This window comes from Bufo gargarizans, chromosome 4 (assembly GCF_014858855.1).
Source record: "Bufo gargarizans isolate SCDJY-AF-19 chromosome 4, ASM1485885v1, whole genome shotgun sequence".
Lineage (NCBI taxonomy): Eukaryota > Metazoa > Chordata > Amphibia > Anura > Bufonidae > Bufo > Bufo gargarizans.
Window position 1 is genome coordinate 380,798,388 of NC_058083.1, and position 27,298 is coordinate 380,825,685.

The window sequence follows — 27,298 nt, forward strand, 5'->3', positions numbered from 1 at the left end:
AGACAATAGGACATGTTCTATAATTTTGCGGACAGCATGGAATGGACGTGCGGATAACGTCAGCACACAGAGTGTTGTCCGCATCTTTTGCTGACCCATTGAAGTGAATGGGTTCACATCCAACCTGCAAAACATGCAGATCGGATGTGGACCCAAACCACGGTCGTGTACATGAGCCCTTAAACGGAGCATGCTCGACCAGCTCAGCGAGAGAGAGAAACAAAAAATAAGAAAAAGAACAAACAGCAGGTGGCGCTATACACCTACAGTTTATGAATAACTCAGTGGCTATACTAAATTTTGAAATACATGCAATTACAAAAGAGTGTCCAGATCCAGGTTTGAAAACTGTAGAATATGTTTCAGAACACAATCCCTTTAAGGCCTCATGCACACGACCGTTGTGTGCATCCGTGGCCGTTGTGCCGTTTTCAGTTGGTTTTTTTTCACTGACCCATTGACTTTCAATGGGTCCGTGGAAAAAAGAAAAAACGGAAAATGCACCGTTTGGCACCACATCCGTGATCCGTGTTTCCAGTCCGTGAAAAAATAGGACCCGTCCTATTTTTTTCACGGCCAACGGTTCACGGACCCATTCAAGTCAATGGGTCCGTGAAAAATCACGGATGCACACAAGATTGTCATCCGCTTCCGTGATCCGTGTCCGTTTTTTCCTATCATTTCAATGGCAAACTTGACTTAGTTTTTTTTTTTCATTTTTCATGTGGATCCTCCAAAAATCAAGGAAGACCCACGGATGAAAAAACGGTCACGGATCACGGACCGACGGACCCCGTTTTTGCGGACCTTAAAAAAAAAAAAAAAAAAAAAAAAACGGTTGTGTGCATGATGCCTAAGTTAACACTGCGTTAAACACGTATAGGTAAAACTTGGCATGGACTTTTTACACATGCAAAGAGGTATCTCCCAGGAAGAGAGAACTATTTTGCTAAGGCGGCGCTTGCGAGATGGTTTCTCTTTACCTCTGCATATTTTTTCCCCATAAAATAAAATAAATTGCCAATAAATCTCCAACCGCTAAAAAGTCTCCGTACACAGTTGGTCTCTTTAAGGACAGTCAGCATTCTGCCTGACTTTTTACGCCAAATCTAAAATATTTTACAGATATAAATAAGTCAGAGGAAAAAAAGAAACAATTAATGAAATAAGAATTTGATACTTACCAGAAATGGAAGAGGGTAGACTGCAGGTTCTTCAAAAATGGCCAGTGCCAAGTCAACTGTGATGCAGATATAGGTGGCTACTTGCATAGCCCAGTGGTTGTAAAAATAGTAAAGTCTAACAAAAACAAACAAAAAACAAAAAAACATTTGGTTATAACCATTAACCAAAATCTCTAGGGTACATTCACACGACCGTTTAAAATAACATTGCAGTCTATGAGGCAATTCACATGGACGTTTTTTTGTGTCCAGTTTTTTGTTTTTGTTTTAGCAACTGTCAAAAATAAAATAAAAAAGATATGTTCTAGTTTTGATTGGCAAGCCAGACCCTACTGAAATCAATGGTTCCGTTTTTAACGGCCGTTTAGACAGAAGCACACCCATGTAACGGCTGTTAAAAAAGGGGGGTACACTATTTAAAAAAAAAAAAAAAAAACACTCACCTCACCACAGGCATGTGCGGGAACACCCTTGCTCTACACTGCAGGAAGCAGGATCCGACACTCCCAGCATCGTGATGTCACATGATCATTTAGGTCCTACTGCCTCCAGTGCAGAGCAACAGCAAGTGTTCCTGTCTTTTAGTATATGATACGAGTAATACGAGCATCTAATATAAGTTTATTGCGAATTATGATATACTTGTCACTTGCTATACTATGGCTATCTGACAGCTCTCATTACATGTGCTACACTGGTTATGCTTAATTTTTTACACATGCATGACACTATCTATTGTTCCCTATGGTCAGAAGTAAATGACATGAGTAATACCTACACATCCAATTGACGAGTGTTCATATTCATTATATACACACACTCTCTCTAGGTCCCCCAATTTACCACCCTATACACAATCTGCTATGTTCATTAAATCTGCGACCTTACATGTGATGGTCGTTTTTACATTTTTGTGCATGTCTTTCCATTATTTTACATTCTCTTTGCAACATATAACTCAGGATTCTCCTATCCCTGTCAAAGAAATATACTGATATACCGGCTACTGTTTTGTGTGCGGAAATAGTCACATTGCAGTATAATATGCTGTCAGTTGAGCAATCATGCTCAAGATTGTGATGGAACATCGCCTTGGGTAAAACGGTGTTCAAATTTCTGACTACTACTTCTGAAGTTGTAACCAGTGTATTTCAGGATGTCGATGATGCTTGGAAACGCTTGTCCTGGGGGGGGGCACAGAGTCTGGATATTTTGCCCAGTGACCCACGGCTGAAGACTGTGGCGGTGTACGGGAGCCCACGGCACCAGTTCCCACCGTTCACTTTCATAGGCCACTGGGGCAATAACTACTCTGGTATACTTTGACTAAAAGAACTACTGGGACAATAAGAACTACTGAAGGCATACTAGGGGGCACTACTGGAACCATAAAAAATACTGCTAGGGGCACTACTGGAGCATACTGGGAATTCTATAACTACTGGGGGCTCTATGAGGGGGCAGTATAACTACTTGGGGTGCTATAGGAGGTATTATACCCGGTGAGTATACTATAGGACAGGCATGCTTAACCTGCGGCCCTCCAGCTGTTGTAAAACTACAACTCCCACAATTCCCTGCTGTAGGCTGTTCGGGCATGCTGGGAGTTGTAGTTTTGCAACAGCTGGAGGGCCGCAAGTTGAGCATGCCTGCTATAGGGGGTATTATTACTACTGTGTTCACCATAGAGGGTCTTTATTACTACTGAGGAGCACCGTTGGGGGGCTTCAGGGGAACTATGGGAGCATTATTATTAGTGTCAGGTCACATGAGACACTACAGCCAATGACTGGCCTCTGCACTGATGTGTGCCCAAGGGGCATATGACCCAGAAGTGACATTCCACTTGGAGACGTGTTACCACTCTGACCAGTACTTGGCTGCAGTACTGCTCCTGACAGTCCATAAGTAAACAGCTGGGGACCGCCAGACTGGTGACTGGAGTACTGGACCAGTTCAGAGAAGCCAAGTATGAATAATAGCTTCAGTAGGTACCACATGTTAGGGGCCTAATTAAATACCCACTAGTGTTAATATTTTCCAGTATTGAGATCCGTCATAGGGCAGGGTTCAGCATGACACGAATCCGACACAATCAAAAACGGATCCGTCCCTAATTGACTTTCAATGGAGTTCATGACGGATCCGTCTTGGCTATGTTAAAGATAATACAACAAGATCCGTTCATAACGGATGCAGACGGTTGTATTATCAGTAACGGAAGCGTTTTTGCAGAACCCTGCCGAATCAAGTAAAAACGCTAGTGTGAAAGTAGCCTGAGCGAGCAATTAAAAATGCCTCCTGGGCCTTCACTAATTTTCACTTTGAGGCACAGAACATGGACATCATCTACAGCACGGTCTGCTTGGAAACACTGATGGTAGACGTGATAAAACAGATACATTTATTTTGAGGACATTATGGGTGATTTGTGAACTTAAGCTACTTTCACACTAGCGGCAGGACAGATCCGACAGGCTGTTCACCCTGTCAAAGCCATCCTGCCGCTATTTCGCCGTGCCGCCACTCCGTCCCCATTGACTATAATGGGGATGGGGGCGGAGCTCCGGTGCAGCACGGCAGTTCGCTGTGAGAGGCCGCCGGGTTAAAAAGTCGGACATGCAGTACTTTTAGTCCGGCAGCCTTTCGCCGCGCACTGCCGTACTGCGCCGGAGCTCCACCCCCATCCCCATTATAGTCAGTGGGGATGGAGCGGCGGTCCGGCGAAATAACGGCAGGACGGATCCGACAGGGTGAACAGCCTGTCGGATCCGTCCTGCCGCTAGTGTGAAAATAGCCTAGGGCTGCACGATATGGGAATTTTGTGCGATTGCGATTAGGGCCCTAAAAATTGCGATAATGGTATGCGATGCAATATTTTAAGGGAATTGTGCTAGAGGTCTATTTGCTTGGATTTTCAAGGCAAAAGCACACACAAATTACTGATAATGCAGAAATGTAGTTATGCTTTACTCAAGAACTGAAATGAACAGTTTTTCAAAATAAAACATCTTTTACTAAAGTAAATAACATATTTGCATTACTGCAATAGTACAAAATACAAAACTTGCCATTTTCTTAATAGCACTGCGCAGAACAGATAAATAAAAGAACATTTGTTCATTAAAATAACGACTTGCCTCCAGCCCCTCCTCCCTCCCCGCACTGTAACTGATGTATCGCCGGCCGCGCTGTGCAGCATAGCGGCCGGCGATACGTCCGTGTCAACCACGTAAAAAGTCAACCATCGCTTTATAAGGCGCACTGCCATTTCCCCCCCACTTTTTTGGGGGGGAAAGTTTGTCTTATAAAGCAAAAAATATGGTAATATAATTGAAGCATTTTTGGGTCGGCCAATTGGCGATTGCGATATGGCGATTAATTGCGATTCCTTTGGCGATATATTGTGCAGGCCTAAATAGCCTGTTATAAGCGATGACTGTGGACACAAAGACTGCATTAGAAATTCAGGTTCTGTTTCAGGATAATAATCGTGACGCCAATTCATAATAAAGTGTTAAACCTTATGCTGACTACATGATTTCCAAAAACAGCTTGCCCTTTCAGATCCAGTGTGCGCCAGAAAGGATTTTGTGGAGCCCCTGGAGTTATGTAGAAACTGGTTGTGGTGGAAGTCAGAGGAGAAGGGCAGCAGTACTACAGCCCAAAACACAAACATTAGAATATTTCCATGGATCTAGAAATAAGCATCATAATTATACTTTTTTTATTGTTTATCATGTATTGTTATATTGCCAGTATGGTTTCTCTTCCCTATGTAAAGTCCAATCCAGTTTACATAGGTCAGGGTTTCTCAGCTCCGGGCCCCGGGACCCACCTACCGGTCATGTTTTCAGGGTCTCCTTAGTATTGAGAAGGTGATACCACAGGTATTCATTCTGTGGGATATTCTCAAATCCTAACCGTGGGTCCCGAGGACCCGAGTTGAGAAACCCTGATATAGGTAGTCCAAGTCCAAATAAAAATAGGAGGAACAGGGGTGACCGCAACTAGATTGTGTATATGCTTTCTTGGCTACTGATGAAGGGGACAGGAACCCAAAACGCGTAGTTACTATTTAATCCTGCACTATCCACTAGTCCATCATATTGTCTGCATTTCTCTATATAAGGCTACTTTCACACTGACGTTTCTGGGTCCGCTTATGAGATCTGTTTCAGGGCTCTCACAAGCGGCCCAAAACGGATCACTTCAGCCCAAATGCATTCTGAATGGATAAGGATTTGTTCAGAATGCATCACTTTGGCTGCGTTTGGTCTCCATTACGTTTTTTGACGGTCACTAAAACGCAGCCTGCAGCGTTTTGGTGACCGTCTGACTATGCGGAGCCTAAGGCCTCTTTCACACGGGCGTGAGTTTTTTTGCCCGGATAAGAGCCGGGTGCGTTGCGGGAAAATGCGCGATTTTTTCTGCGCAAGTGCAAAACATTGTCATGCGTTGCACTCGCGTGAGAAAAATCGCGCATGTTTGGTACCCAAACCCGAACTTCTTCATAGAAGTTCGGGCTTGGGATTGATATTCTGAAGATTGTATTATTTTCCCTTATAACATGGTTATAAGCGAAAATAATAGCATTCTGAATACAGAATGCATAGTAAACCAGCGCTAGAGGGGTTAAAAAAAAATAAAAAATAATTTAACTCACCTTAGTCCACTTGCTCGCGAAGCCCGGCATCTCCTTCTGTCTCCGCTGCTGATGAACAGGACCTGGGGTGAGCTGCTCCATTAAATACAGGTTAAGGACCTTCGATGACGCCACTCCGGTCATCACATGGTACGCCACATGATCTTTTACCATGGTGATTCACCATGGTAAAAGATCATGTGATGACCGGAGTGACGTCATCGAAGGTCCTTAAGCTCTATTTAATGGAGTAGCTCACCCCAGGTCCTGTTCATCAGCAGCGGAGACACAAGGAGATGCCGGGCTTCGCGAGCAAGTGGACTAAGGTGAGTTAAATTATTTTTTATTTTTTTTAACCCCTCTAGCGCTGGTTTACTATGCATTCTGTATTCAGAATGCTATTATTTCCCCTTATAACCATGTTATAAGGGAAAATAATAATGATCGGGTCTCCATCCCGATGGTCTCCTAGCAACCATGCGTGCAAATCGCACGGCATCCGTACTTGCTTGCGGATGCCATCCGATTTTCACACACCCCATTCACTTCTATTGGGCCTGCGCCACGTCAAAATCAGAAAATATAGAGCATGCTGCGATTTCAACTGAACGCACAAGTGATGCGTTAAAAATCATGTGCACAGCCCCATAGAAATGAATGGGTCAGGATTTAGTGCGGGTGCCATACGTTCGCCGCACGGATCGCACCCGCACGGAAAACTCGCCCGTGTGAAAGGGGCCTTACAGATCCGTCCAGACTTACAATGTAAGGCTTCTTTCACACTAACGTATAGCTATTTCAGTGTTTTGCGGTCCATTTTTCCGTTGTTCCGTTTTTTTGTTTCCTTTTCCGTTCCGTTTTTCCTTTCCGTTTTTACGTATGCCATATACAGTATACAGTAATTACATAGAAAAAATTGGGCTGGGCATAACATTTTCAATAGATGGTTCAGAAAAAAAACGGAACGGATACGGAAGACATAAGGATGCATTTCCGTATGTGTTCCGTTTTTTTTGCGGACCCATTGCCTTGAATGGAGCCACGGAACGTGATTTGCAGGCAATAATAGGACATGTTCTATCTTTCAACGGAAAGGAAAAACGGAAATACGGAAACAGAATGCATACTGAATACTTTCCATTTTTTTTGCGGAACCATTGAAATGAATGGTTCCGTATACGGACCGTATACGGACCGCAAAATACGGCCCACAAAACGAAAAAAAAAACGGTAGTGTGAAAGAGGCCTAAGTCAATGGGAACGGATCTGTTTTTCACTGACACATATGGTGCAATTAAAAACGGATCCGTCCCCCATTGACTTTCAATGTAAGTCAAGACAGATTATTAACGGATACAAGCGTTTGCATTATTCATGCGGATCTGTCTGTGCAGATACAAGACAGATCCACACAAAACGCGAGTGTGAAGGTAGCCTAAGGTGTACGGGGCTGCCATTTCAAGATTTACCAAGCGTTCTCTATCATCTCGGCAGCAGTAACTACCAAGCACCCAGAACCCAGACCAGAAGTGTATACAGAGTGCTCTACACACAAGCCTGTGGAACTAAGTGGCACAGCCAGCCCAGCAACCTCACTGCGCATGCGTTGAACTCTCTGCACAGTACAGCTCTTAGTATACTGAGAGCATTGGCGGCATACACATTGTGCCTACTAACTGCCAGCACTAGGGGTGGCGAGTTTTCTTGCTATCCAAAAAATGGGTGGGTGCTAATGTAATTTCTGTGGACCACTATTTTCCCCATACCACGGCTACTTTGCTATTTGTTGGACATCTCTTTTGCACTCATTATCTACTATTTATACCTGTATCATGGAACATATTCATTGTATACACTCTGGTTGTTTATATTTCATTTTACTAATTTTGGTAAATTGGCGCATAAGCGCATCTAAATGGTCGAACATTACCATATGAGTGAGCCAGTGGGACATTCCGCAGGGCCAACAGCAAGTACTGTGTATTACCTCTGGATTGGACGCGATAGGAATACCTTTATGTTAGCCATTGTATGCGTCTATATTATTTGTGATAGCTACCTTTACTTTATATTATAGATCTATGTAAGCATTTTGATTTGATCTGAGGGTACCAGCATTTATGTCCCATTTTCTGATGGGGTGATCCACTTATTATTCGATTAGATAGATAAATAGATAAAGATATTCAATCTCCTAGAAATGATATCATGTCGATACTCACCTGACGGCTTCGGGTGATGTCTCAAAGGGAATGTTTCTGTTATACTGAGCATCGTAAACATATGCAGCCGCCAGAAGTAATTTCTGAAAAAATAAGGACATAGCGTAAGATAGTCTGTAAAAACTGCAGAAAGAGGGCATATGGTGTAGATTATAATAGGGTAAACGACAAACAGCAGCATGCTGTGCGGCATGGTAAAGAGGCTGGCAGCAATCACAAATGTGACTTGGTTCCAAAACCTGAGGAGGGGGGGGGGGGGGGGGGGGGGACACAGGCCTACACTTAGGCCTCTTTCACACGACCTTTTTTTTTTTTTTCTGTTTACAGGCCGTTTTTTTCGTTCCATATACTGAACCATTCATTTCAATACCTCCCGTTTCTGTATTTCCGGTTTTCCGTTCCGTTGAAAGATAGAACATGTCCTAAAATATTGCCCACAAATCACGTTCCGTGGCTCCATTCAAGTCAATGGGTCCGCAAAAAAAAAAAAAAAAAGGAACACATATAGAACTGCATCCGTATGTCTTCTGTATCAGTTCCGTTTTACGAAACCATCTATTGAAAACTTTATGCCCAGCCCAATTTTTTCCACGTAATTACTGTACACTGTATATGCCATACGGAAAAATAGAACGGAAAACCGGAAACACAACCGAAACAAAAAAAAACTAAAAGCGGAACAATGTATCCGTGAAAAACGGACCGCAAAACACAGAAAAAGCCATACAGTCGTGTGAAAGCACTTTAAATTTAGGGCCAAATTCTTCCCCACTCCCCAGAGGAATGACTAGTGGCTGGAACCCCAGGGGATCAGCGTTGAATGGGTGACCAGGTTCTTTCTAACTGTGTCCTGTTGGACTGACCCAATATTGCATGTGCAGTGCAAAGAAGCAGGAGGTATCTGCAAATGGTTTGTTCTTTAACCCCTTAATGACCAGGCCATTTTGACTCTTTTTTTTTGCAAATCTGACTTTATGTGGTAATAACTTTGGAACGCTTTTACTTATCCAAGCCATTCTGAGAATGTTTTCTTGTGACACGTTGTACTTCATGTTAGTGGTATATTTGAGTCAATATGTTTCACCTTTATTTATAAAATAAAAATAAAAATTGAGACAGAAAAGTTGGAAAAATTTGTGATTTTCAAAATTTTGTATTTCTCTGCTTTTAAAGGCAGATAGTGATACCCCATAAAATACTTATTACTTTACATTTCCCATATATGTCTACTTTATGTTGGCATCATTTTGAATATGTCATTTTTTTTTTTTAGGACATTAGAAGGCTTAGAATTTTAGAAGCAATTCTTATTTTTTTAATTTTTTTTTTCAAAAACACACTTTTTTAAAGGACCAGTTCAGTTATGAAGTCACTTTGTGGGGCTTACATAGTAGAAACCACCCCAAAATTACCCCATTTTAGAAACTATACCCCTCAAGTTTTTCAAAACTGATGTTAAAAACTTTGTTAACCCTTTAGGTGCTCTGCAAGAATTAAAGTAAAATGGAGATTTTAATCAATGTTTCCTGTAACACAGCAAACTAAACTCAATATCTATTACCCCGATTCTGCAGTTTACAGAAACACCCCCATATGTGGTTGTCGACTGCTGTATGGGCGCATGGCAGAGCTTAGAACAGATGGAGCATGATATGGCTTTTGGAGGGCAGATTTCACTGGAATAATTTTAGGCGCTGTGTCACATGTAACGGTACCCTGAGGTACCCCACAGTGGAAACCCCCAAAAAGTGACCCCATTTTGGAAACTACACCATTTTTCAAGGGGTGTAGTGAGCACTTTGGCCCAATATGCTTTTCATAGAATTTAGAAACCCTTGGCTGTGAAAAAGAAAAATTACATATTTTACTGGAAAATGTCACTTTAGGCCCAAATTTTACTTTGTCACAAGGGGTAACAGGAGGCAGTCTCCCCAAAATCTGTTACCCATTTTCTCCTTATTGTGGCAACACCCCATATGTGGTTGTCGACTGCTGTATGGGCGCACGGTAGAGCTTAGAACAGATGGAGCACGACCGGCGATTTAAAGCTGCAACAGCGGAAGTATGTTTCCTTTCTTGGTACAGTGTCTGGCCGAATGCCGCTGAAAGTTTGGGCGGGTGTCCTTTTGTGGTTTAGGGCTCTTTCACATCTGCGTTATTGTCTTCCGGCATAGAGTTCCGTCGTCGGGGCTCTATGCCGGAAGAATACTGATCAGGATTATCCTAATGCATTCTGAATGGACAGTCCGTCCTTCAGGATGCATCAGGATGTCTTCCGTTCCGCAACGGAACGTTTTTTGGCCGCAGCAAATAGCGCAGCATGCTGCGCTTTTTGCTCCGGCCAAAAATCCGGAACACTTGCCGCAAGGCCGGATCCGGAATGAATGCCCATTGAAAGGCATTGATCCGGATCCGGCCTTAAGCTAAACGTCGTTTCGCATTGCCCGATGCGACGTTTAGCTTTTTCTCAATGGTTACCATGGCTGCCGGGACGCTAAAGTCCTGGCAGCCATGGTAAAGTGTAGTGGGGAGCGGGGAGCAGCATACTTACCATCCGTGCGGCTCCCGGGGCGCTCCAGAGTGACGTCAGGGCGCCCCAGGCGCATGGATGACGTGATCGCATGGATCACATGATCCATGCGCATGGGGCGCTCTGACGTCACTCTGGAGCGCCCCGGGAGCCGCGTGGACTGTAAGTATGCTGCTCCCCACTACTACTATGGCAACCAGGACTTTAATAGCGTCCTGGCTGCCATAGTAACACTGAAAGCATTTTGAAGACGGATCCGTCTTCAAATGCTTTCAGTACACTTGCGTTTTTCCGGATCCGGCGTGTAATTCCGGCAAGTGGAGTACACGCCGGATCCGGACAACGCAAGTGTGAAAGAGGCCTTAGTGCCATTCAATGGGGCTAAACCGCAAGCAGGTCAACGGCATTCAAATAAAATAAGATAAACAACGGCAGAAACCATGACAGTTTTTGCTGTGTGAATAGGCCTTAACACTGTCGAGTCTAGGTTTATAGGATTACTACATCTGCCTCATCCATAAGTATCATAAAAGTAACACTCGCATGCAACCGTATTTCTATAAATTAGAGCTACAGTATCACAAACAAAAAGACTGGGGGTCATTTATTGTAGCATTACAAGCACAGAAAAGTCACAAATTTTTCCACAGTGACAAAATGTGCAACTTTTTATCTTTTTTCCAACACACTCACCACTTTTCCAAAAAGTAGGTTGGAGTAAGAGAGTAGAGGATGGAACCTCTGCGTCCCAACTCATTCAGAAAACTGGAGCACATTATAGCAGAAATCTACTTCAGCTCTGGGCGGGAGGAGATTTTTCTAAAGCACAGGCAAGAGAAGGTGTGACAAACGTATTATGAGGATTGCACCTCTTAATAAACTGGTCGGCTCTACTCTTGAGACGATTAGTACACTTTCCTTTTTGGCGGTGAAACAGACAATAGCAGCGGCTTGGAAGAAACCGTCCCTAGACTTTTCTCCAACGTGATCACCATGGAGCGGCATGACCAGTTCCTGGAGATTTGGACACCCTGGTTTGAATATTCTCTCCAGGATCGTCGAGTCTATCTTTTAGACTCCTACCTTTACGGTATGTAATTTGTGGAAAGGGGGAGATGGCTTTAGACAGATCATTTTCCATAGTCAAAATGGGCCAATAGGTTTTCAAAAGGGCTAGAACTTCTCTGTTAGCTACATCAAAAGGTAGAGCTCAGACAGATCAGATTTGCATCTTTTTTCTCCTTCGTTCTAGGTTACCAACAAGTCGCCTCTATTACTATTTTTTGCTATATGAAAGGCTTCCCTCAAAATGGATCGGGCATAACCTCTCTGGAGTAGCCCATTTTGTAACTTTTTGGATTCATTGTGAAAATTCTCGTTGTTAGAGCAATTCCTGCGCAGGTATTCTCCCTTTGGAATACCGTACCTCTTTTTATTGCAAAAGGATGGTGACTACTCCAATGAAGGATTTTATTGGTGGCAGTGGGTTTGCGAAATACAGTGTTAGGCTACTTCCACACTAGCGTTCGTCGGTCCGCTCATGAGCTCCGTTTGAAGGGGCTCACGAGCGGACCCGAACGCTTCCGTCCAGCCCTGATGCAGTCTGAATGGATGCGGATCCGCTCAGACTGCATCAGTCTGGCGGCGTTCAGCCTCCGCTCCGCTCGCCTCCGCACGGACAGGCGGACAGCTGAACGCTGCTTGCAGCGTTCGGGTGTCCGCCTGGCCGTGCGGAGGCGTGCGGATCCGTCCAGACTTACAATGTAAGTCAATGGGGACGGATCCGTTTGAAGATGCCACAATATGGCTCAATCTTCAAGCGGATCCGTCCCCCATTGACTTTACATTGAAAGTCTGGACGGATCTGTACAAGGCTATTTTCACACTTAGCTTTTATATGCTAAAATAATGCAGACGGATCCGTTCTGAACGGAGCCTCCGTCTGCATTATTATGATCGGATCCGTTCAGAACGGATCCGATCGAACGCTAGTGTGAAAGTAGCCTTAGTGAGGTTGCCAACTGTCAGTCTCGCCTCCACGGTCTGTATCTCGCTCGTGAAACTCAAACCTACATCATTATCATTAAGAGCAGAAATAAAATTACCAAACTTTTCCCTACTATCATTCCAGATCAAAAAAATATCGTCTATATAGCGGGTCCAAAAAACGATCTTATTGTTCCACCAGACGTTATGGTCCGGGAATACCAATCTTGAGCAGGAAGTCCATTGCATCTCTTGTAAAACACGGCAAACAAGATACAAACTCTCTAAGGACACTCTCTAAGATAAACACCACAGTGATGGGTCTCCTCCGCATGCCCTATCCTTAGGACAGGAAACAGGAACTGAGGCTATAGGGGCAGAACCCCTCCTTATGAGCTCTCCACAAGCGTTCCTGTTTCCTGTCCTGATGAAGGAGGCGGTCTCTCAATGGTGCTGTCATGGGCGTAGGGGAAAATCGCAGCATGTTCTAAATTCTGCGATTTTCACGCAGTGCTGGCCCATAGAAGTGAATGGGGCTGCGTGAAAATCCGCAAGCAGATGTGATGCGATTTTCACAGATGGTTGCTAAGAGATGTTGTTTGTAAACATTCAGTTTTTAACACGCGGGCAAAACACAGTAAATCGCTTTGCACCCGTGCGATAAAAACAGAACAACTGAACGCGATCGCAAACAAAACTGAATGGCTTTGTTTGCGAAATAGTGCAGTTTTTACTGAACGCATTCGCAACACATCCGGACATAATACGGATATGTTCGTCTGCAAGGGGCCTAAGGCTGGAAACATGCAGGCAGTTTTTGTAGCAGTTTCTGGTCTAGTTATCGAGCCAGAGACAGATGTGGATTCAAAGTGATTGGAAGTATAAAGGAAAGGACTTCCACTTATCCTTACTGCTGGACACACTAATGGCTTTAACTCAAACCTGCACCTCATACTGCGTAACCCCCCCCCCCCCAAACAAACGCATGTGTATTTGCATGCTTAGGCCTTCATTATCAATCAAAATAGGAGCCATTACTACATGGTATGGAGGGTACTCCAGCATGACACTGTAGTGTAGCATTGCAGTACCTGGCATCCTTACTGCATCCTATTATAGGTCATACATTTCTTCAAATATATATATTATATATATATATATATATATATATATATATATATATATATATGCACATACACACACAGTCCGGTCCATAAATATTGGGACATCGACACCATTCTAAGATTTTTGGCTCTATACACCACCACAATGGATTTGAAATGAAACAAACAAGATGTGCTTAAACTGCAGACTGTCAGCTTTAATTTGAGGGTATTTACATCCAAATTAGGTGAAGGGTGTAGGAATTACAACAGTTTGCATAAGTGCCTCCCACTTGTTAAGGAACCAAAAGTAATGGGACAGAATAATAATCATAAATCAAGGGTTCACTTTTTAATACTTGGTTGCAAATCCTTTGCAGGCAATTACAGCCTGAAGTCTGGAACGCATAGACATCACCAGACGCTGGGTTTCATCCCTGGTGATGCTCTGCTAGGCCTCTACTGCAACTGTCTTCAGTTCCTGCTTGTTCTTGGGGCATTTTCCCTTCAGTTTTATCTTCGGCAAGTGAAATGCATGCTCAATCGGATTCAGGTCAGGTGATTGACTTGGCCATTGCATAACATTCCACTTCTTTCCCTTAAAAAACTCTTTGGTTGCTTTTGCAGTATACTTTGGGTCATTGTCCATCTGCACTGTGAAGCGCCGTACAATGAGTTCTGAAGCATTTGGCTGAATATGAGCAGATAATATTGCCCAAAACACTTCAGAATTCATCCTGCTGCTTTTGTCAGCAGTCACATCATCAATAAATACAAGAGAACCAGTTCCATTGGCAGTCATTCATGCCCACGCCATGACACTACCACCACCATGATTCACTGATGAGGCGGTATGCTTAGGATCATGAGCAGTTCCTTTCCTTCTCCATACTCTTCTCTTCCCATCACTCTGGTACAAGTTGATCTTGGTCTCACCTGTCCATAGGATGTTGTTCCAGAACTGTGAAGGCTTTTTTAGATGTCGTTTGGCAAACTCTAATCTGGCCTTCCTGTTTTTAAGGCTCACCAATGGTTTACATCTTGTGGTGAACCCTCTGTAGTCACTCTGGTGAAGTCTTCTCTTGATCGTTGACTTTGACACACATACATCTACCTCCTGGAGTGTTCTTGATCCGGCCAACTGTTGTGAAGGGTGTTTTCTTCACCAAGGAAAGAATTATTCGGTCATCCACCACAGTTGTTTTCTGTGGTCTTCCGGGTCTTTTGGTGTTGCTGAGCTCACCGATGCATTCCTTCTTTTTAAGAATGTTCCAAACAGTTTTTTTTGGCCAAGCCTAATGTTTTTACTATCTCTCTGATGGGTTTGTTTTGTTTTTTCAGCCTAATGATGGCTTGCTTTACTGATAGTGACAGCTCTTTGGATCTCATCTTGAGCGTTGACAGCAACAGATTCCAAATGCAAATGGCACACTTGAAATGAACTCTGGACCTTTTATCTGCTCATTGTAATTGGGATAATGAGGGAATAACACACACCTGGCCATGGAACAGCTGAGAAGCCAATTGTCCCATTACTTTTGGTTCCTTAACAAGTGGGAGGCACATATGTTGTAATTCCTACACCGTTCACCTGGTTTGGATGTAAATACCCTCAAATTAAAAATGACAGTCTGCAGTTAAAGCACATCTTGTTTGTTTCATTTCAAATCCATTGTGGTGGTGTATAGAGCCAAAAATGTAAGACTTGTAGCCAATACAAGCCTCCATGTCTTTCTCTTCAAATCCTAACTGCCATACATACACATGGTCACATGTTCCTTATCAGCCAATAGAATCTCGCAGGCCCTTAGTTTCCACATAGACACAGTTTTACTCCAGGTTTCCATAACAACCCAGCCATTTTTCTTTACTGCTGTAGGTCAGCTTTAGGCTAGGGCTACACGATGACATGTGTAGCACGACAATAAGTCGCACTATCGATATTAGGGCACAACTACATTGCTACATGTGTCGCGCGACAATTTTTATAATGATAGTCTATGATATTGCACTGCGACTGTCGTGTCGCAGTTTCAGCATGTCACATATCGCAGTGCCACACCAAAGACTATTATAAAAATTGTTGAGACAAAATGTCGCGCGACACGTCATCGTGTAGTCCTAGCATTAAAGGGGCAGGGCGCAGTGGAGGTCACTGTTAAAGGGAACCTGTTATCTGGATTTTCTGTATAGAACTGAGGACATGGGCTGCTAGATCGCCGCAGGCACATCCGCAATATCCAGCCCCCATAGCTTTGTGTGCTTTTATTGTATCAAAAAAACGATTTATATAGATATGTAAATGAACCTTAGACGAGTTCTGTCTCCTCCATGCTTCAGAGATAAGTCCAGCGTTCTCTGACTCTGAGCCCAGCCACGCCCACTGTGAAGGAGCCCAGCACTTCCCGCATCCTCCGAATCTCCTCTTTGCTCCCAGACGTCACAAAGCTAGAGCGCCGTAATCTCGCAATGCGCGAGCTAGCGCATGAGCAGTTCGTTCCCTGAGGCTGTAGCCAGCACAGGGAAGGAACACTATGCAGACACTGCGCATGTGCTAGCATCACGATATTATGGCGCTCTAGCTTTGTGACGTTGGGAAGCAAGGAGGAGATTTGAAGTATGCGAGGTGGTGCTGGGCTCCTTCACAGTGGGCGTGGCTGGGCTCCAGAAACGTTAGTAACAGCTCCTTGGGCTTCTTACTTGCCTCATTCACATGTACCGTATATAAAATAGTTTTTTTGACACAATAAAAGCACAGAGAGCTATGGGGAATGGATATTGTGGATGTGCTAGAGGCGATCTTGCAGCCCATGTCCTCAGCTCTATACCCAAAATCCAGGTGACAGGTTCCCTTTAAGGGGGCAGGGGCCACTATTAAAGGGGCAACTTCTGTGGAGGTCACTGTTAAGGCAGCGGGGGTACTGTGGAGGTCACTGTTAAGGCAGCGGGGGTACTGTGGAGGTCACTGTTAAGCAGGGCCGTGGAGTCGGTAGATAAATGGTCATTACCACAGAACTACTGGCTAGGAAGCTGCTGCCTTCTCCTTTGTGTGCTGATCTTCTGCTGAAGATAGGGCAGTGGGAGGATCCAGGAAGGGGAAGGGGCATTTATTGTAAAACATGATTTCCCTAGTAGAATCCCATAGTCATGTTTAAAGTTTAAGCTAACAATCTGAGTTTACAAGTTTTCATAGCCTTAGCTGAATGACAGCAGTTTTTTTTAAATGGTTTACAGCCTCAGTCTTGAGCTATTGACTATCCATTCCCTTCGCTTATACAAGTGTCTAGTCCTGCAAAAAACATATTTACTTAATCGGTTATCAGTGAGAGGCGAGGTTAACCATGGGCGTTGCGTTCCCTGTAACAGCGGAATACAACACAATGGAAAGTATAAGTATTGCCGCTCCTTATCTGTGCTTTGCGTGCCATATAGTGAAGCATATGAAAAGCATGCTTCTTCATGGTCACTTAACGTTAGGACTGCAACGATTAATCGATGTAATCGATTATATTCGATAACTGGATTCGTTGTCGACGAATCCAGTTATCGAATAATCGCCGATTCGTTGCTATTCGGGCAGGCGGGCGGTCGCTGCATCTTTATTTTACCTTTTTACAATGACGCTCCTGTAACAGCCAGGCAGAGCGGACGGCGGCGTAACGTCACTCACTCACGTGACACGCCTGCTCCGCCTCCTTCATTCATGAAGTGGGCGGAGCAGGTGCGTCACGTGATTGAGTGACGTTACGCCGCCGTCCGCTCTGCCTGGCTGTTACAGGAGCGGGAGCGTCATTGTAAAAAGGTAAAATAAAGATGCAAGCATCGGGGCCGGGGCTGTTATGGGGAGGGGGGGGGGGGGAGGATCTGTCACTACTATGGGAAGGGGGGGTCTGTATATAGCACTGCTATGGGGAGGGGGGAGGATCTGTCTATAGCACTGCTATGGGGAGGGGGGAGGATCTGTCTATAGCACTGCTATGGGGAGGGGGGAGGATCTGTCTATGGCACTGCTATGGGGAGGGGGGGTCTGTGTATAGCACTGCTATGGGGAGGAGGGGGGGGTCTGTGTATGGCACTGCTATGGGAAGGGGGATCTGTGCACTGTTATGAGGAAAGGGATCTGTGCACTGTTATGCCCATAACAGTGCACAGATCCCCCTCTCCATAACTGCGCCACCCACAGATCCCCCTCTCCATAACTGCGCCACCCACAGATCCCCCTCTCCATAACTGCGCCACCCACAGATCCCCCCTCTCCATAACTACGCCGTCCACAGATCCCCCTCTCCATAACTGCGCCGTCCACAGATCCCCCTCTCCATAACTGCGCCGTCCACAGATCCCCCTCTCCATAACTGCGCCGTCCACAGATCCCCCTCTCCATAACTGCGCCGTCCACAGATCCCCCTCTCCATAACTGCGCCGTCCACAGATCCCCCTCTCCATAACTGCGCCGTCCACAGATCCCCCTCTCCATAACTGCGCCGTCCACAGATCCCCCTCTCCATAACTGCGCCGTCCACAGATCCCCCTCTCCATAACTGCGCCGTCCACAGATCCCCCTCTCCATAACTGCGCCGTCCACAGATCCCCCTCTCCATAACTGCGCCGTCCACAGATCCCCCTCTCCATAACTGCGCCGTCCACAGATCCCCCTCTCCATAACTGCGCCGTCCACAGATCCCCCTCTCCATAACTGCGCCGTCCACAGATCCCCCTCTCCATAACTGCGCCGTCCACAGATCCCCCTCTCCATAACTGCGCCGTCCACAGATCCCCCTCTCCATAACTGCGCCGTCCACAGATCCCCCTCTCCATAACTGCGCCGTCCACAGATCCCCCTCTCCATAACTGCGCCGTCCACAGATCCCCCTCTCCATAACTGCGCCGTCCACAGATCCCCCTCTCCATAACTGCGCCGTCCACAGATCCCCCTCTCCATAACTGCGCCGTCCACAGATCCCCCTCTCCATAACTGCGCCGTCCACAGATCCCCCTCTCCATAACTGCGCCGTCCACAGATCCCCCTCTCCATAACTGCGCCGTCCACAGATCCCCCTCTCCATAACTGCGCCGTCCACAGATCCCCCTCTCCATAACTGCGCCGTCCACAGATCCCCCTCTCCATAACTGCGCCGTCCACAGATCCCCCTCTCCATAACTGCGCCGTCCACAGATCCCCCTCTCCATAACTGCGCCGTCCACAGATCCCCCTCTCCATAACTGCGCCGTCCACAGATCCCCCTCTCCATAACTGCGCCGTCCACAGATCCCCCTCTCCATAACTGCGCCGTCCACAGATCCCCCTCTCCATAACTGCGCCGTCCACAGATCCCCCTCTCCATAACTGCGCCGTCCACAGATCCCCCTCTCCATAACTGCGCCGTCCACAGATCCCCCTCTCCATAACTGCGCCGTCCACAGATCCCCCTCTCCATAACTGCGCCGTCCACAGATCCCCCTCTCCATAACTGCGCCGTCCACAGATCCCCCTCTCCATAACTGCGCCGTCCACAGATCCCCCTCTCCATAACTGCGCCGTCCACAGATCCCCCTCTCCATAACTGCGCCGTCCACAGATCCCCCTCTCCATAACTGCGCCGTCCACAGATCCCCCTCTCCATAACTGCGCCGTCCACAGATCCCCCTCTCCATAACTGCGCCGTCCACAGATCCCCCTCTCCATAACTGCGCCGTCCACAGATCCCCCTCTCCATAACTGCGCCGTCCACAGATCCCCCTCTCCATAACTGCGCCGTCCACAGATCCCCCTCTCCATAACTGCGCCGTCCACAGATCCCCCTCTCCATAACTGCGCCGTCCACAGATCCCCCTCTCCATAACTGCGCCGTCCACAGATCCCCCTCTCCATAACTGCGCCGTCCACAGATCCCCCTCTCCATAACTGCGCCGTCCACAGATCCCCCTCTCCATAACTGCGCCGTCCACAGATCCCCCTCTCCATAACTGCGCCGTCCACAGATCCCCCTCTCCATAACTGCGCCGTCCACAGATCCCCCTCTCCATAACTGCGCCGTCCACAGATCCCCCTCTCCATAACTACGCCGTCCACAGATCCCCCTCTCCATAACTACGCCAGTCCACAGATCCCCCTCTCCATAACTGCGCCGTCCACAGATCCCCCTCTCCATAACTGCGCCGTCCACAGATCCCCCATAATAGTGTCGTCCACAGATCCCCCATAATAGTGTCGTCCACAGATCCCCCATAATAGTGTCGTCCACAGATCCCCCATAATAGTGTCGTCCACAGATCCCCCATAATAGTGTCGTCCACAGATCCCCCATAATAGTGTCGTCCACAGATCCCCCATAATAGTGTCGTCCACAGATCCCCCATAATAGTGTCGTCCACAGATCCCCCATAATAGTGTCGTCCACAGATCCCCCATAATAGTGTCGTCCACAGATCCCCCATAATAGTGTCGTCCACAGATCCCCCATAATAGTGTCGTCCACAATTTGTTTTAATATGGCCTTTGAACATAATTTTTCAAGTAAGATCATATAAACCTCTCTGTTTTGTAATTTTGTCGTTTTTCCCGATTAATCGTAGAAATTAATCGGCAACTAATCGATTATTCAAATAATCGTTAGCTGCAGCCCTACTTAACGTGTTCGTTTTGCGGTAACGTGACGCACTGCATGCATTGGCCTTTATTCTTACAGTAGAGAAGTACCGTATTTTTCGCAAAAGTGGGGGGAAAATAGCAGTGCGTCTTATGGGGGCGAATGCTACGACCGTCCGGTGATTAGGCTGAGAGGGAGGAGGGTCTGGGGGGCCGGCATCTGTTTCTGTAACGGCAGCGGGGCCCGGTGCAGTCACTGTATTCTACTACACCGGGCCCCGCTCACTGTAGTGTACAGTAATCATATCTAACTTGTGGGTATTGTTAAAGTATTCCAATCATCTTAAAAACTTCTTGGCAGTCAGGAGGCCGGGCGGGCGCTCGTAGCGTAGCTCACTACATCACTTTATGAATGAAGCAGGCACCGGGCCCCGCTGCCATTACAGAAACAGATGCCGGCCGCCATTCACTACACAGGGACACTGTTATGGGGGGGGGGGGGGGATCTGTGGATGACACATAAGATAAGATGCTATATATGTGTCATCCACAGATGCCCCCACAATGATCCCCCATAACAGTGCCACCCACAGATGCCCACATAACAGTGCCACCCACAGATGCCCCCATAACAGTGCCACCCACAGACCACCATAAGGGCTCTTTCACACTTGCGTTGTCCGGACCCGTTGTGTACTCCATTTGCCGGAAGTACCCGCCGGATCCGTAACACCGCAAGTGAACTGAAAGCATTTGAAGACGGATCCGTCTTCAAAATGCGTTCAGTGTTACTATGGCAGCCAGGACACTATTAAAGTCCTGGTTGCCATAGTAGTAGTGGGGAGCGGGGGAGCAGTATACTTACCGTCCATGCGGCTCCCGCACGGACGGTAAGTATACTGCTCCCCACTACACTTTACCATGGCAAACAGGACTTTAGCATCCTGGCAGCCATGGTAACCATTCAGAAAAAGCTAAACGTCGGATCCGGTAATGCGCCGAAACGACGTTTAGCTTAAGGCCGGATCAATTCCTTTCAATGGGCAGTAATTCCGGATCCGGCCTTGCGGCAAGTGTTCAGGATTGTTGGCTGGAGCAAAAAGCGCAGCATGCTGCGGTATTTTCTCCGGCCAAAAAACGTTCCGGTCCTGAACTGAAGACATCCTGATGCATCCTGAACGGATTTCTCTCCATTCAGAATGCATTAGGATAAAACTGATCAGGATTCTTCCGGCATAGAACCTAGGTGCGTCTTATAGGGCAAAAAATACGGCAATTAATTATAACTTTTTGTGAATTGGGACATTTAAACTTGCTTTTTTTTATTTTTATTCCAATTTAAATCTAGTAGGAGTCAGAGTCGGTTCATTTTTTGCCGACTCCGACTCCAGGTACCCAAAATTCCCTCCGGCTCCTCGACTCCGACTCCACAGCCCTGCTGTTAAGGCAGCGGGGGTACTGTGGAGGTCACTGTCAAGGGAGTGGGGTGCTGTGAAACTCACTGTTAAAGGGGAGGGGTGCTGTAGAGGTCACTGTTATGGGGGATACTGTCGATATCTTTTAACGACACACACAAACATTAAATGAAATAGATGAAATATACCCGTGCAAAGCTGGGTCCTTCTGCTAGTTTCAAATATCTGATGCCTTTCTAAGAAACGGACGTTAAAAACTGACCCGTTCAATTGTATGAGGGCAGTCGGTCAGTGAAAAACGGACAAGATAGAACATGTTCTATTTTTTTACGTCTGTTATTCACTGGCCGTCAAAAAAACTCCAGTGTGAATAACCTCATAGACTACCATTGGTCTTAAAACTGACATGTGATGTCCGTTTTTCACTCGTGTGCATGTATCCTAATCATCATCATACTGAAAATATTCATAAAAATTATAACATGAGCTCAGCCATAAACTCGAGCACAATCCCAAATCTTCCAATATAAAGGCAATTACCCCAGGTTAAAAGAGCTTTCCGTTTTTTTTTTACTGATCACCTATCCTCTGAATAGCCAGAAATCTACAGCAGCTCTAAGCTGTCTAAGCATTGCGCTGGTCTTGATATCCCTTGCACTGTCGGAGCAGGAGCATCCTCCGGCAGTCAGTGCACCTAAAAAGAAATCCACAACAGCTCAGAGCTGCCATATATTTCTGGCTTCATTTGCACCAGAAACCTGGCGTTAAATTTGCCTCCTCTGGTGGCTACACCCTCTTCCCGCCTTTGCCCCTATTGGAAAAGTTTTGAGGTAGTGTAAAAAGAGGCACTTGCGACTATTTTTTTGCAACACAGCTTGCAACTTTTATTAAACCCACTTTGTGGCGTAAAGGAAATGATACTGCAGGAGGATGCACCCAATTTATGACTAGGCATGCGCAGGAGGTATCAAGACCGCCGCAGAAAGACTTTTCTTAAAGGTTCTGTTTCAGAACTGGCTTTTTTTCCTGACAGTCCACGACCATGTTCTTGGAGGAGCCATATTCCGGTCAGCCTGAGGAATTGTAAGGTTACAACGAAGAGCTCACAAAGCTTCCATTCTAGGATGTTCTTACAAAATTCCAGTGCAAAGAGCCAAGTTACATGCAGTTACTGATCTCGTATTAATGATTATTTCACTTTCAGATGAACTTGGGTCAAGAACGTTCAAAGTTTTCACAGGTTTTAAAAGGAAACAGAGAAAACATGGTAGATTTATCAAAACTGGTGTAAAGTGGAACTGGCTTAGTTGCCCATAGAAACCAATCAGATTCCACCTTTCATTCTTCAGAGCTTCTTTGGAAAATGAAAGGTGGAATCTGATTGGTTGCTATGGGCAACTAAGCCAGTTCTACTTTACACCAGTACTGATAAGTCAACACACGGTGGGGGTCACATAGTAAAGATCAGTTTTTCACATGTCTTTCTTAGGCTACTTTCACACTAGCATTTACATTTTCTGGTATTGAGTTCCGTCATAGGGGCTCAATATGTGAAAAAAATGCTTCCGTTTTGTCCCCATTCATTGTCAATGGGGACAAAACTGAACAGAACGAAATGCTCCAAAATGCATTCCGTTACGTTTAGCTGTGTTCCCAGACCGGAGCGCAAACCGCAACATGTTGTTGCTTTCCATCCTGGGATGCGGAGCAATGCAAGTCAATGGGGACAGATCCGTTTTCTCTGCCACAATAGAAAACGGATTTGTCCCCCATTGACTTTTAATGGATCCGTCTTGGCAATGTTAAAGATAATACAACCGGATCCGTTCATAACAGATGCAGACGGTTGCATTATCAATAATGGAAGTGTTTTTGCTGAACCGTGCCGGAAAGTGTGAAAGTAGCCTATGTAATAAAATAAAAAATCCGACCAGTTAATTTTTTTACAAACAATTTTTGAGATTTTTGAATGTATATTAGGCAATGTTATATGCATAATTGAGGTCTATACAAGGCGTCGTTATTGCCTTATTCCTGTATGTATAACCTTCCTGCATGGATAAGGCCTCCAGGGCCAACTGAATAAAGGTAGGATAGAAGGATCTGGAGAACGAACTGACAATACAGAGGGAGACAGACCAATGATGTACTAGGAAAAAAGGGGAAGGGAACCTGTCGCCTCCCGAAACCATCCCAAGCCGCCAGCAGTACCTGCGTGTAGCCCGCAGTGGGTTTCTGATGATGCCTTTCTTCCTGAAGGCAGATGCAGCAAAAGTACTGAAATCGTTTTTTAATCCCCTGCCGGCGCGCTTCTCTAGTCAGGCTTGAAGTCATGGGGGCAGCGGCCTACATGCTTCAAGTCACAGTAACCGCGCCCCCTTCCCTGCCTCTTCGCTGTGACTGACAGCGCTTATGCAGAGAGTTACGAAAAGTCTGCCGAACAGCTGGCTGTCAGTCACAGCGAAGGGGGCGCGGTTACCGTGACTTGAAGCAAGTAGGCCGCTGCCCCCGTGACTTCAAGCCTGACTAGAGAAGCGCGCCGGCAGGGGATTAAAAAACGATTTCAGTACTTTTGCTGCATCTGCCTTCAGGAAGAAAGGCATCATCAGAAACCCACTGCTGGCTACATGGGATGGTTTTGGGAGGCGACAGGTTCCCTTTAAATAGGTTGTCCAGCCCTGGAGACGTTATCTGCCAAATGATATGTGCAATTATCTTAGAGCTGTGATTTGGCTATAAAAATACAGCCAAATTGCAGAAAAATCACAGGTAAGTCACAGTTGCGGTCTATGATGGCAAAGTCTTGTGCGATCTGCTTCCTATGACCAAAAATCTGTCTGTCCGTGTGACGGCTGAATTCCTGGGCCAACTTCATCTTCAGTAAGGTGGACTCACTGCACAGTGGTCTCTGATGGTGTGAGTGCAGCCCAGTCAGGACTATAGACCCGCAGTTGGCGTGGAACTCACAGCGTCATAGATCACTATGCAGTGAGTTCACCTCACGTGAGCCGTGGTCGGCCCAGGAAAAGCAACTGTCGCACGGACCACATACAGCAATGTGAATGCACCCTTAAAGGGGTTCTCTGACCAAATGCCAGTGATGGCTGGAGGATTCCAGTCCTGCCACCACCAAGGGCTCTCCCCATAGAAGTGAATGGCAGCACACCGCGCGTGACCGGCCACCGCTCCAATTCACTTCTTTGGGCTCGACGAAAATAGCTAAGCCAGAGTTTGGCTATTTTCAGCAGCCCCATAAAAAAATAAATGGAAGTTGGCTGCACATTGTGCCCTCCACCACTTTCGGGGGTCATATCCTAGCTATATGACCCCATTGTTTGAGATGAGAATACCCCTTTAAGGCCCCCATACACAATAGTGCATTGGCGGAGGACAGTCTAATGTGTAAAACCTCCCGAGTCTACCCCCAAGGGCGATGTCAAGGGAGAAGGATGTGGCGCAGTTAATATTTTCACTCAATCCTTTTGTTCTCCCAGGAGATGGCAGCGGCTTTCACCCCTTTCCCCACCGACAAAACGTACACTCTTGACTGAACCGAACGCGAATGTGGGAGATCGGAGAGATCGTCACAGCCAAGCAATAGTTTAGCTGACAGCTATGTGTACAGCCAACTTACCATGTTTAACACAAAAGCAAAAAATAAAATAAAAATTAGTTCAGCAAGCCCCATCCCGATGTATGGAAAAGTCACAGAAATGTCTGCATCAAATGGACACTGCCTGGGAAAGTATCCCAAGTATCTAACAAAAAAAAACTCCCAAATCCTTCTCAGTATATCATATTTTAAACAAACATAAAAACGGATCCGTTATTTTGAGCATCAATTATGATGAGCTTGCGTCACTTACATTAGAGATCAGTTATTTCGAAAAAAAACTGATCGTAAGTGATGCTCAAAAAAACTGATCCGTTTATTTTCTTTATTTTTCTGTTCTTCTGACGGATCAGAAGAAAGGCAAGCGAAACGGGGAAGCGAAATCAGCCTTTATACTGAAAACTTGTAAAGCCGCTTTCACACAGTCAAGCCTCATTCACACGTCAGTGTTTCACGGACCTGTGGTACATGTTCTCCACGGACAGCACGCGTCCCCGTTTATTTTAATGTGTGTATTCAGACATCAGTGTTTTAGCACGGTCGATGGGTCAGTGTTTTTTAGCATGGATGCATGCTGTATATTGTCCTTGTTCACTGATCCGTCACGTCCATTATAGTCTATGGGTCCGTGAAAACCACGGATGCAACACGGACAGCAAAAAACTGATCTTTCGCGGATGCATCACTGACCACCTGCTCGCGGATTTGAGCATGGACGCGTGAATGAGGCATCAGTGTTTGGTAAGTGATTTCCATTGGCGATTGTGAGCCAAAACCAGACGCGGAGCCTATACAGAAATAAGGTATATTGGAAAGATCTGCCCCCGTTCTGTGTTCTTGTTCCGCACCCGTTTTAGGCTCACAATCACTGATCAAACACTGACTGTGTGAAAGGCTGGGGCTACACGGCGATCTTGGTCCTGACATCTATCGCACGAGCAAGGATCGTTGCGTAGCACTGTAGCTCTTGAATAAAATGGACTCTCAAAATTGCCGTCACCCCAGAATCACCAAAAATCCAGCAGTGTTTCATTTTTTTTTGCAATTCTGGGATCTCGTTAACTGACGAATCGTGCGGTGACCCCATTATGGTTGAATACACAGCGATCTATGGTCATGTGATGGGTGCCAGGGCCAAGATCACCAGGTAGCCTTATAGGAAGGAAAGGGCACCAGCATAGTGACGTAAGCCGGGTCCCCCTTTATTTCCTGGAGCAGTGAGCACCTCTGGGTCCTTCCCATCTACAGCCAGGACTTACAGGCTCAGGGGCCACAGCGCATACATCATGGGCTATAATGTCCTTATGGACTTCAGCTGCCAGGATCCTATAAGGGGGTCTTACTTTCCTGCAGACAATAATACATTACACATATGTGCACTTTTCAGGATCCTGGAGCACAATCCCATCATCCACTTCTGCAGCAGATAATCAAAGCCAAATGGGGGATCCAGGGAACAGATCGCTGACACAGCAGCATTCCCCATTACACCGCCCGGGGATCTTTCCTACCTCGTCAGGATCTTGCACTCGGACGCCGCATCCTCCCTCTGTCCCGTTATTTCCACTGCTGCTGCCATCACGGTTACTTTTCACGGGGCTCTCTGACATGATTTAAAGGAATGCACCTAAAGTGGAAATCAATAGCAGCTCCCAGCAGCGTCTGCCCTTGTGTAGTCTGTGGGGTCCAGCCCTGAGCAGAGCTGTCCGACTCCTCCATACAAGTTACTGGATAACTGAGGCTCCCCGTCCCGCAGCCTGAGCAGGAGCCCGGTCACGTGACCGAGCGGAAACCACTCAGCAGGATGGAGGCGACGGCTCGGATTTCACCTTCCGCGGGAGATGAGCAGCGGCTGAGATAACAAACTGCTTGGGCTTCATTCACTGCTTGCTGGCAGTGGTATTGGGCTGCCTCTGTTTACTGCTGGCTGGCAGTGGTATTGGGTAGCCAGATGTCTGAAGAATGGAAAGTGTGCAGTGTGCATATAGCTTTGCGTTTATCCCTTAGGTTG

The 27,298-nt window shown here is 46.2% G+C and overlaps 1 protein-coding gene across 1 annotated transcript in view; it reads right to left on the reverse strand.

Annotated features, from left to right (window-relative positions):
* LOC122934910 (two pore calcium channel protein 1-like) overlaps nucleotides 1-27,033 on the reverse strand; it is a 72,937-nt gene extending 45,904 nt beyond the window's left edge. Inside the window, exons 1-3 of the mRNA XM_044290569.1 lie at nucleotides 26,799-27,033; nucleotides 8,052-8,134; nucleotides 1,185-1,299 (exon numbers count right to left, since the gene is read on the reverse strand). Coding sequence (XP_044146504.1) covers nucleotides 1,185-1,299; nucleotides 8,052-8,134; nucleotides 26,799-26,897 — 297 coding nt within the window. The 5' untranslated portion in view covers nucleotides 26,898-27,033. The remainder of the gene's footprint in view (nucleotides 1-1,184; nucleotides 1,300-8,051; nucleotides 8,135-26,798) is intronic.
* Nucleotides 27,034-27,298: the final 265 nt, after the last annotated feature.